This window comes from Limulus polyphemus, unplaced genomic scaffold (assembly GCF_000517525.1).
Source record: "Limulus polyphemus unplaced genomic scaffold, Limulus_polyphemus-2.1.2 Scaffold818, whole genome shotgun sequence".
Classification (NCBI taxonomy): Eukaryota; Metazoa; Arthropoda; class Merostomata; order Xiphosura; family Limulidae; genus Limulus; species Limulus polyphemus.
Genome location: NW_013666428.1, coordinates 213,295 through 225,903, shown reverse-complemented (window position 1 = coordinate 225,903; position 12,609 = coordinate 213,295). Strand labels below are relative to the sequence as shown.

The 12,609-nt window shown below is 32.5% G+C and overlaps 1 protein-coding gene across 1 annotated transcript in view; it reads left to right on the top strand.

Annotated features, from left to right (window-relative positions):
* The window catches only part of LOC106460700 (neprilysin-11-like), a 101,614-nt gene that overhangs the window by 38,392 nt on the left and 50,613 nt on the right, over nt 1-12,609 (top strand). Inside the window, exons 9-16 of the mRNA XM_022387475.1 lie at nt 2,420-2,668; nt 3,686-3,784; nt 7,124-7,201; nt 7,389-7,495; nt 8,067-8,125; nt 9,038-9,089; nt 9,809-9,876; nt 10,562-10,671. Of these exons, the coding sequence (XP_022243183.1) occupies nt 2,420-2,668; nt 3,686-3,784; nt 7,124-7,201; nt 7,389-7,495; nt 8,067-8,125; nt 9,038-9,089; nt 9,809-9,876; nt 10,562-10,671 (822 nt within the window). The remainder of the gene's footprint in view (nt 1-2,419; nt 2,669-3,685; nt 3,785-7,123; nt 7,202-7,388; nt 7,496-8,066; nt 8,126-9,037; nt 9,090-9,808; nt 9,877-10,561; nt 10,672-12,609) is intronic.

The following is a 12,609-nucleotide window of genomic DNA, read 5'->3' as shown; positions in this document are numbered from 1 at the left end:
GACAGAAGAAAAAGAAATTGAATATTAGTTCGGGATTTAATGGATTCAACCTCAATGTATTGAATGAGTGCAAGAGTTTGAAACTCGCTCGGCTCCCAATTTTAACTTCAATTAATTCAGAGAGCTTAAGTAAATAACATAGCTACTTCTTATAAACTTTACAAATTTTATTAGATGCATCATTCTTATTTAATTATTGTGAATTACACAATGGTGTATTATTAAAACGATTTTAGAACCTCACCACGTCGTTACAGTCTATATCACCAAGTCAGATCATGCTCCATCTGACGACTGTGCATTTTGATAATAGGCTCCGAACAGTTTTTGATGGCATTACACTACCTACGTACTCCAAACAATGTCACTACGACTTTATATCGGCTGTAGTTGCTACGTAACTTCCTGATTTGCATATTAAAAATCGTTTTAATATAATGTACACAACACTGGATATGTATATATTATCCCTTCATTTAAGGTTTGTATGTGCACAATAAATTCTGGTTATTTCTGTACATATGCGAGAGTTAACCATGCAATATAACTGTAACGTTTATGTTTGTTTATTTTTATACCAAATCCTGTGAGGTTTGAAATTACTTGTACTAGACAATATTTTTTTGAAATATGAAGAAACTGTAAAGAACTATTGGACGAAAGAGTGAGTATTGTTACATCACAGCGTCTCGTAGTTTGTAGAAAGTTCTAGGTCTCAGTTGGGCAGTGTATATATATATATATATGTGTGTGTGTGTGTGTGTGCGCGCGTATATATATATCTCAGGTCTATATGTTTAAACCATCTCTATAAGTATAATGCCCTGGGATAATAAATAGAGATTTAAGCACCATGATAGTTCAATGTAAATTTGTAGTAGTCATTATTCATGATGAACAAGTTATGAAATACTGTACCTGAACCTTATTTTCGTACTGTTGTTTAAATGTTTCACGTTTCACTCTTTTAGGCTCCTATTTACCATATATTAATTTTTCTAACGTAAACTAATTGTTTCCATAGGTAATTGATATGCTAAGTATCCACTGAATTCAGCCGAGAGGTTCAATTATAGCAGGAAATATTGAATAACATCTATTTAATCCAGATAAAAAAGTGACTTTCATTTTTTTCTAAAGATTACACTTTAATGTTCTTTTCACTACTGGTATTAATATTTCCACTAACGTAACAAAAGATGAGATGGCTGTTGAATATACAAGACTGTTTAGTGTAAGAGTTATTATTTAGCTCATTTAATGATCTAATGTTTAATGATTATTTAGTTTTCATAAAATTAGTGTTAAAAGTAATTATTTAAAGGCGATAGTTATGACTAATGTCGTTACATAACTCGGTAAGAGCCGTACGTTGTGTGTGTAGTTCTATTGCTGTTAGTTGACGTCACATGACTCGAACCTTCTGTATTTCTCTCGTTGCCTTAAGTAAATATTGTTACATCACAGCGTCTCGTAGTTTGTAGAAAGTTCTAGGTCTCATTTGGGCAATATATATATATATATATATATATATATATATATAGTCTACCAAGTAAGCACAAGTTATGTTAAGATAGAAAAAAGTTAGTTAGTGAAAGAAAACGTGAAGTTATCCGGCGTGTGAGTGATTAGCCTTAATGAGTGATTTATATAGCATGTTTCACAGCTGTATTATACTAACAGAGATAGGAAAAAATATTTGTTCTTGTCAATTGGGTTCTAAAGTAACTGAACCAGTCTGTGTGGACTTTTGACGAAAAAAAAGACAATTATTTAAAGCTCTGGATACAACTGTGTTAACCAACAAAAGAAGTTCTTAAGTGTAGTTAGACTGTATGATTTTTAGTTAACCGTAACAGGTGATATTTTAAATTGTGTTTCACAGTTTAACAGATAAGGAGAATAATTTGTTTTGTCAAAGGATGTTCTAAAGTAATTGAACCCACCTGTGTAGACTTTGATGGAAAGGAGACAATTATTTAAAGTTCTGGATGCAACTGTAGTAAACCACAGGGTAACTTAAATGAATTTATTGCAGATTGTATAGTAAGAAACAGAGTAGAGAAAAATAATTCGTCTTGTCAGTTGGATTCTAATGTAATTGAATCATCCTGTGTCAGCTTTGGAGAAGAAAAGATAATTACAAAATTGAAAGTGTTAGATACAACTATGATATCCTATAGGCTATAGTGTAAAGAATTTTTGTACATAGATTTGCCTTGTTTTGAATATATTATTTTAAAACAAGTGGATTGTTCGAATTAATCGCCAACAATTTGCAGACACCTACTGTAAAAGAACCCAGACGGTTATTTATAATTAAGAAAACATACGAAGAAACACATCTTCAGGCTTGAAAATAGATTAATTAGACTGAACTCGAATAAACAGAAAAATTTTATGCTGTTAAAAATGCTTTTCTGTGATGTACCCTGTACTAATTTGCCGAATGATCCTCAGGAAGATCGCCAGCTATATCGGATGGAGGATTATTTTAATGAGATTAGTAATAATGCCGAAGCAATTCAGAAATGCATATTTATTGGCCTTTAATAACAGTGAACTGGAGCAAGACCTTTTCTGTGTAACATTAACAACCAACAGTTTTGTCTATGCAGCCACACATCTCTACCTCAACCAGCACTTCGTCCCTTCAATGAAACCAAAGGTAGGCTTAACGATGATGTCAATTTCATTAGTGAATAATCAAAATATGTGAATTATTGTTCTACATTTCATTGTGTAGGTGATTTAACAATTTTTGCTTAAAACATTAAAGCTTTTCATTAAAAAAAAAAGAATTAAAAGAAAAGCATTTCGTATGATTTCTAAATGAGACAATGGTCGGTCATCCCCCCAAGTGGCACAGCGGTATGTCTGCGGAATTAAAACGCTAGAATCCGGTTTTCGATTGTGTAGCTATTGTGTAGCTTTGTGCTTAATTACAAACAAACATAAGTCGTGTTACGGCAATGGAATCAGATACACTCTCTTTATAAAATAGTAGTTAATAGCAATAAGGAGATACCATTCTTATCGAAATCAACGCCGTACTGATTAAAATTTGGATGTTGTTCTAATTAATCTATAAATTTTTTGTGGATTTATTCAGTGATAATATTACTGGCTATAATAGATTTCTTTGTTTTTCTGTGTGGATCCCATTGTTGTTTGAAATCTTATTGTGTACTCGTCTTCTGTGTCCAACTTATTAAGTATTGAACATAAACATAACTAAGAAATATATAAATGCTGTGCTTTTTTTAAAATTTTGTACGTACGATTTCTTAAACATTTGTGAAATGGAGCTATTGCAGATAATTTACATTAAACGTGCATTATCTGAAAGCCCAAACATTAATATTGTAGTTTTCAAACAAGCAGGAAAGTGGCACATTAAACTAAATCATTTTAAACACTAGATACACTCAACACTCATGACCTTTCACTGTTCGTTTGTCTCTTCCAGCTGTTGCTTGCTGCAATGTGATTTTAAAATAACTCGTTTCTTTCATAATGATTAGAACTTAATTTCATATTATGTGCTACATTTTAAAGTGTCGTTCTTTACTTTATTTCATAACAATGCTTCAGATGTAGGATATAACTCTGCTACGTAAGTGTCTAAACATTTGATCAAATATTTCAATACACATTTTGCATCTTTCACATTTCTATTTTTCAGATACAGGAAATAGTCGATAATTTGAAAAGGGAGTTTCTCTTTATGTTAAGTGACTTAGAGTGGATGGATGATAAAACCAAAGAGATCGCAGAGAGAAAGGTAAGATTTCTCATGTATAAAATATATTTGTCATGTAAGTAGTATATAAGAAAATATATGGGGGAAAAATGTGACTTTTTCAAGAGCATTCATTGGCTTGGTAGACTTTTTTTTGTTTCAGTGAATATTATACTCCCAGTTCTCACTAAGAGTTTTATATAACGAAAAAATAAAATGCAGTTATCTTGAACATTTCAAAATTTTTGTCGCTTTTATCTATAATTGAAATATATTGGCTTTTCTGTGCATCATTCATGCAGTACATTTTCCTATCATTGGATTTCGTAACTGTTACTCTCTGGTTCTGTAATTCCATTTACTAACCTCATATACAAAGAGCGTTTTTAATATGAGGACTTGTATTTTGAAGAGCTAATCCATGAATACATTTACAAGTAATAAACAAAATGCAAAAATTAAGTATGATGTACTGATTGCAATGTCAAAAAATACAGAAACAAGGTAGGGATGAATACAAAAAACATACAAAAATCACTACATAAGTAGCCAGTAAGTACTGAGCCCAATCTTACAAGCTTATGGATATTAGCCACTGTAAGACTGTATGGCATTATTCAAATTAAATGCTTTTATTCAAAGCTGAATTCATGCAACTGGCAGGAATGCAACATTTAGTTGTAACTAAAAGTTATTCTTGGAAAGATTTGGTTACTTATGTATTGATTTTTGTATGTTTTTGTGTATTAATTTCTACCTTGTTTCTATACTTTTTGGAATTGCTATCTGTGCATCATACATAATTTTTGCAAATTTTTTATTACTTGTTCCCCTCTTTTTTAAAAACAATTTCATTGATGTAGGCTGACAAGTGAACATTTGTTTTATTTTTTATAATTCAATGTTAATATATATTGTTGATATCATATCAGTTCTGTCAGTTACTCTAATTTTGGATTACATTGGGGACCAGTGAAGCTGGAATGGTTCCCCCAGGATGGTACAAGTACCCCAGAGTGCCGAAACGACGTTAAGGGGATATTTACATAACCCACGCCTTCCAACTTCACCCCAACTCACTGCATGTGCATACAATCAACTCCACGACATGCTAGGGTTATTTTGATTAATAGAGAGATTAATATATAATACAGATCCCAAGTCTTGAAGTATGATACCACACATACACACACAGCTGCCAAGCTCGGCCCAATTAAAAATTTGAAGAAAAGTAGACTGGTATTTTTAAACATCAATAACATATACATAGATCCATCAGTTGTATAAATACTTGATCTTTTTGATACCTTAAATATTAGTTTAGATATTTTTTTCTTTATTTATTTTCAATGAAGTTGTTTTAGCAGATATCATGTTTTTGCAATGAAAGGTCACAAACGGTCGTTATATCAGAACGATTCGTGCTGCCATCTAGCGACCAGAAATGAAACTGTTATTAATGACACATGGAAATAATATATGCTTATAAACTGAACTCACTGCTAAGTAGTAGTTTTTCTTTTTATTATTTACCTATAAAAATAGTGTGGTAGAAGAATAGCATAATATTACTCAGTAATGGCAACTAGGTGCTCAAATAAGGCTATAATTCAACTTTAGCAGTTATTTGTAAACATCATAGAGTAATAAATTAAATACGGTGACTATTTTTTTTCTCGGCTCATCTCTAAATACTGATTAGCGATTAGTTTTTGTTTTATAATTTTAGTTTAAGTACTTAAGCTTAAAATGAAAAAGCATATTTAATATAATAGCATCAAAACATGGATAATTTAATTTTTGATAATTAACTTAAAAAGGGTTAACATCAAGTTCTTGTTTGTTGTTAAGCACAAAGCTACATAATAGGCTATCTATGTTTTATCCACCACGGGTATGAAAACCCATTTTTTAGTGTTATATACTCAGAGACTTACTGCTAAGCTACTGGGGGATGTAAACATAAAACAGGAATAATTTAGAATTTTGTAATTTTGATTATTAAATTATATAGGGTTAATATCAGCTTGAAACTTGCTGAATCAACTTTGATCGATTTGGCATAAGTAACTAAAAATGCAGTATTAGATATGTTGGCATTTTCAGTTTGAATGGCACCTTATGCAATACTTGGGTTAAATGGCCAATAAAGAAACATAACCTCTCTAATTTAAAACTGCTAGTCAGAGGTAGAGCAACCAGTAACAGCACCCTCCGACTATGAGACTACGTTTAACCAAATAACAGGACTAACTGTCACATTTATAATTACTATCTACAGTTGCAACTATAGAGCATGTTTTGGTAGCATATCGCCCATTGAACGCTGGACGTTCTAATCTGCAGGCCGACACACTAACCCACAACTCTTGCATTGATGAAATGTTGTGTGAAATGAAGCATATTAGAATATTTGTTTTTTCTAATATCAGAGACGCTTTTTAATATTTGTTGTTTTGATCTCTTGAACAATTAATGAATATTTACGAAGTAGAGAAGAAGGATACACCATCTTGTAGAATAGTTTGGTTTAGTGTTGGGTGTTGTTAAGCACAAAACTACATGATAGGCTACCTTTGCTCTGGGCCCGGCATGGCCATGTGGTTAGGGTGCTCGACTCGTAATCTGAGGATCGCGAGTTCGAATCCCCGTTCCACCAAACATGCTCGCCCTTTCAGCCGTGGGGCGTTATAAAGTGATGGTCAATCCCACTATTCGTTGGTAAAAGAGTAGCCCAAGAGTTGGCGGTGGGTGGTGATGACTAGCTGCCTTCCCGAATGTTAACGCTGAGACACTGGGGGCAATTTGTAGAATCTAATTAGTAAGGGCTAACACCTACGAAAAGCTACGAAAAGTTTTCCGATATTCATGAAAAGCTACTCAAGAGCTATATACACTAACCGTCCCTAATTTTGAGCTTATACATTAGAGGAAATGCAGCTAGTCAACAGCATCTACAGTTAACTCTTGAGTTGTTCTTACTTGACGGAATAGTGGAATTTGACCGTCCCCGTTATAACGTACTCAAAGCCTCAAGCTGCGGAACGTGATCTTTTTCTCACAGTAACGGGACTCGAACGTATGACCCGTAGATCCACAGTATGGTACTTTAACAACAACAGCGCACTCGGCCCTTCAGTTAGAGAGATTCATGGATACCTCGCTATAGGTGTAGTAATAGTATAGCTACTTCATGCTCATAGCAAACATAGGATTGTTATCTCTGAAAACAATGCCATGATCTACACTCCTAGAAAGAAATTTTTACCTGGATTCTCTTCTTTATAACCGGAGTTTTCAAGAGTCATAAATAGACGAGGCAAATATATGTATTTAAATTGATAAAATTTCGTGTATGAATATTATTAATTTTGTTTTCAGGCGAAAGAAATGGTCGATTTTGTGGCTTACTCAGATATTGCTGTGAATATTTCTAAACTGGACAAGTTTTACAACGCAGTAAGTATACTTCATTAAATATGAAAGATAGTATAAACGTTGTAATTATTAAAATCAGAATTTGCCTATTGCAAAAGTTGCTGTTATTATATTTTTGAGTTCAGTAGGTTCCTTACTAAACATTGACCAGTGTTACTATAGACTTATTTTTAAGTTGAATAGAGTTATTCGTTTTTTGTAATTCTAGATGGAAGACCTTGGGGACGACAATATTGTGCAGAATTTGTGGTCCGTATCAAGGTTTCTGTCAGAAAACATTATTCTGAAGCTAAGACTCTCAAATAGCCGTACTGAGTAAGTAGAAATAAATAAATGAAATCGAATCCGCAATCATTGTTTAACTGATGTGATTCGACCCACATATTGGAGACCATTACATTACACTGAATCTGGTGGCCAGTAATCTTATGTACACCTACTTAGTTGCACATGTTTAGTTTACTTATGATTAAATAAATTCAAGGCTCCCCTTTTTTACTTGAAAGGATTTAATAATAAGTTACTCAAACTGAACATGATGTAAGCAGCCCGGTTATATTTTTAGGTGGTAAATGTAAGATGCAATTTTATCTCATTTTATTTTATTGATTTTCAGTACATACAATGAATGATTGATTGTTAATTAAATATTTATAAATTCAATGGCATTGTTGTGGTTTAATTACATTACATTCATATATTGTAATGATGTAATATTTTTAACTGTATTGGCATTTATAAAAATCAAAATTATTGACGATTGGATGATTGTATTTTTTTTTTGTAAAATTTTTTATATAGACTGTATAATCTTGATGGATATCAGGTTCAACTAAAAGTATATAAGGCGTAAATATATCATTAATGCTTATTTTTGATCTTTTAGATGGGACAGTAAACCTTTGTCAACAAATGCGGTATATTACCAGAACAAAAATTCTTTCGGTAAGATATGTAACATATGGTTTGATATTCAGAAATTATTTTTTCAAATATTACCATTAAAAATATTTCACAGGTTTAGTGAATCTCTAAAACCTTTATAATGAACGTGTAATTTTAGTCTCTACTCTGATTCTATAATAATTGTAAATACACAATATCTAAATGAAGTTTCAGATTTATATTTTTCTGCATAACATTATTCATCAACTTAACTTACAAAGTTTTATTTTACAGTTGTTATACATACATATTTTTACTCTATTGTCAATACAGAAAAGGATACAACGCAACTTATCAGAAAAATTCTCTAAGTTTTCAGTCATTCATTGTTAATAATTAGCGTTCTAAGCATCACTGTAGCTTAAATTGTCTGCTTGGATATGAGGTGATCATTTTACAGAATGTAAATGTACATTGGCTGTCATCTAGCAGTTTTTTGTAATATGCCTAGTTAAATAAGGTTGAGCTTCGAATCCCAATCACTATTTAAAGAATCAGTCTGTTGCATTTTACAAGCCTGCCCAACCATCGTTTTATTTCCAGTTGATCACCAATGGGAGGCGCTCATAGTTATCTCTATCGATAGATTAATTGTCACTGTCAGTAGGTTTAGATGGCAGGTGTACTTGAATAGCTGGTCAAGGAATGACGCTTCTGCTAAACATATATAGTCAACTACGATCATACCTCTTTGAAAAACACAAATATTCTTGCTCATATCCACTGTCCCACAAACAAAAATGGTAGCCTAGATCTCTGCACTCAGAGTTTAACAATAATATGAAATATCACATGATCAAACGATTTTGCAGTTGCAAATAAATGGATCATCCTACACATACGTGTGTGCGGGAAACTAATAAAGAATCCAGAATGATTAAATGAGACTTCTTTCTTTTTTTTTTTTTTAGTCTTTATCGGTTTCTATGCTAGATCGTCCATTTTTTGATCCAAAGTTTCCTCGGTGAGTATGATTCAATCACTAATGTAGTACTAAACTTGACTAAAACAGACCCAATAATTTTCTAGATTTAATCAATACTCCTTTACAGGTACTTGTTTACCTCTTGTTTTAAAGAAATAAGTTGTATTAAATTACTATTCACATTCCTTTAAGGTGATGATCATCATCATCTCATTATTACTTATTCTGCTTCCATTTATTTAGATTAAGGCTATACACTCCTCATAATATCTATATCAGGGCTATTAGTACCTTACACAGTGACGTACTAGGTCTCAGATGTCTGGAGTAAAATGTTTTGTTGCCCATACCTCCATTAAATCTTCCCATGTTTCAGAATATTTCCCCTCTATTCCAATATTCAAAATTTTAAATACCAATTTTAAGAAGTCTTTGGTCGGGCTGGGTCCCGGGGCAACTGCCCCACCTATCGCTATGCACTGATCCTACAATGGTTTAAACATTTTACAATAAAATGCTTGTGATCAATAAGTTACGGCATTAATAACCTGATGTCACGACTGTTAGATGATTTATTATACCGTTTCTAACACTGCGTGCTTGTAAATTTTATAGTTTAAGTATATATTTTGGTAAAATAATGTGTATGATCTACAGAGCTTTTTATTCAATATTTAACAACATATATTACGTGATGTCAAAAGATAATTTTTTGAAGTTAGTGTAACAACCAACCTATAGAATAATTATTTCTGTAGGTATATGACGTACGGAGCAATAGGAGCAGTGATTGGTCACGAAATTACACATGGCTTTGATGTCCGCGGTAAGGCAGATCTCTGTTACATGTATGTCTATAATGTTTTGTATTACAGACATCGCATTAACACGAGTGTTTACTTCTCGATATCAAACTACTAACTAAGAAACTACCTCACTCGTAACTTAGTCTTACCTATCCTTTGTCCTGGTGTGTTTTAAGAAACTCTTTCTCTATTATAGATCTAAGCTATAATACCACTGTGAACATAATTTTATATAAGATTACGCCATTACTACAACAAAATAATTCATACTGAGTCTTAATGCTTCACGATGACTTTGTTTATTTGTTTTTTTTTACTTGCTATGAGTCGAAATCAAAACTCAACTGGTTTTTAACCACACTATTATCTAGTGGTAAAATACGATTATTTCATAAAATTTGTGTTGTTTTTAATATAATATTTCCGAGCTTGAAAATACAAAATTAAATAATAAAATTCGTTATTACTTATTATTGAATAAGTAATAAGTACTTTATTAATATGTTGACATAAGCCTTGAGATTCTAATCATTTCATTTACTGGTCATAGTTTGAAGCCATAATCCCCCTCCTCTCTCCTCAAATGCTTGTTTATCAACAACTCTTGATTTGGATGTACTTCTAAAGACATAAACTTCCTTCAAATTTTATCACACAGAGTATGCTTGATATAATACTTGTTTCTGGTGGTCTTTGTTGTTTCAGGAAGTGAGAGAGATGAGTACGGGAACGCTAACAACTGGTGGACAGAAGAGTCTCGTGCACAGTTTAATGCTCGTACGGACTGCTTTGTGAAGCAGTATAACAATTACAAGGTACATGACCTCCGATGATTGATAAAATGATATAGAAGTATAGTTTTTAAAGATTTTAAATTTTTCACTTTTTTTTTGTATCTTAATCTATTAAAAATATTTACACAGAAAGCCTGAACAAAATGAAATTTTATCGCTAACTGAGCAAAATTGTTAGTGTATTATCCAGTTGCTAATTCTTGATGCACTATATCTACAAGGGCAATGTGGAAAGTCTGTTTTGGTGATGTCTCTGGTGAGTTGTTTAAGGTTTTATTTTCAAAGCTAAGTAATTATATTAACACCTGTCTCAAGGCTGTAAGTCCTTGTCTGGTTATTTCTGAATCATGTTAGCACTGAGACGTTTATCTTTCATTCTGGCCATTATTCAATAATCAACTCTTCCTGAAATAAGTTAAAAAGCAAATTGTTAGAATCAATTAACAAGCCAAGTGCTTGGATAGTAGTACCAGATGTGGGTTCAGCAGACACATATAATTGTGATACTGTGGTTGATGCTACATTTTCTTGCTGTTGGGTTATTTTTGAAACGTTTGTGGCACAAGAGGCTAGAAAAACTTGCGTCTGACAGCTGCTAATACTAAGACACTTGGAGTTACATCTTATATGTGAATTAACGTGTTCCTTAAGCTTTCCGGGTTTATATTTCGTAAAATAGACGAACATGCATAATGATCAGGTTGTATTTCCATATTTATAGATGACATTGAAACCGTCTTAAAGAACAATTCTCTGACTCTGAAGAGCTTGTTGGCAGGAATGTCTCTAGTTGGGCTCAGCAATATTGTCATTAACAGGCATTAAAACTCTCTGGAGTGGTTGGATATTGTTTCCTCCGCTATTGGAAATAGGAAGGTTTGAACTTGTCTCCCAGATAAATTACTGTAATATTCGAAGAGCTGTCCTCTGAATTCAACTGATGAGCTGGCAGTGGGAAGAAACAAAGTCAGAACGTTGCCACTGTTTACTAACGTTACTTCACCATAACAAGATTTCCAGATATTCCAGGTAGATTATAACATTGAACAGCCTAACAGGGACCTCATCACAACAAGCTTTCTAGGTTTTTCATGTAGGTTATAACACTGTTTAGATATAATGCGCGATTAATCACTAACTGAAGAAACACTAACAATGTTACTCTGTCAGGGACAGAAAACACCGTTATGACAAATCAGGAGTTGAAAATTCATTCCATTTAGGCTTTCCGTGTGACTATTTCTATAAAAGATGCTCGGTACAGAAACCAGTGGAACCGTACGAATGTTTTATTCATTCTAACAGAGAACTTGTCCAACCCTAAGGTATCGGTAGAAACTATAGAAAAGGAAACTATTAGTGTAATATTATTCAAATACTTGACTCAACCATTCAACATTTTGTCACTTATGGTTTCTTCTAACATACATTATGTGCTCGTTTAAAATTTTTCGTTTTTTAAAAATACTTTGTGTGTGTTTATTAAAAGTTTCAGAAGTTCTGTTGGTGTTATTGAACTATTTAGTAATATACTTTTCGATCACATCGACTTCAAGACATTATGTCTTACTAGTCTAAACCAACTAATCATTTGTCATAAACTTTATTATAGTTCTAAATTCTGTATTTTTTTCGCAGTGATTTTGTACAGTTTGTATATTGGAAAAGAAAGGTGTTTTTGTAACCGTTTATATACAGCTAAAACTTTAATAGATTAAATTATTCTGAACGCCATTTTGTTGAAACAGCTAATTCAGACTTGCTTCTCTGTTCATCTCTCTCTTGAAAAGATTCAGTTGAAGAATGATCATCAGTAGAACAATGATTATGAGGTTATCAATTAGCAGAGAAAAGAGAATACAATCTAATATTGATAGCATTTCCATATTGGATCGGATTTAATTTTCATATTACAGTACTTTCTTCAGTAGGGCCCGGCATGGCCAGGTGGATAAGGCG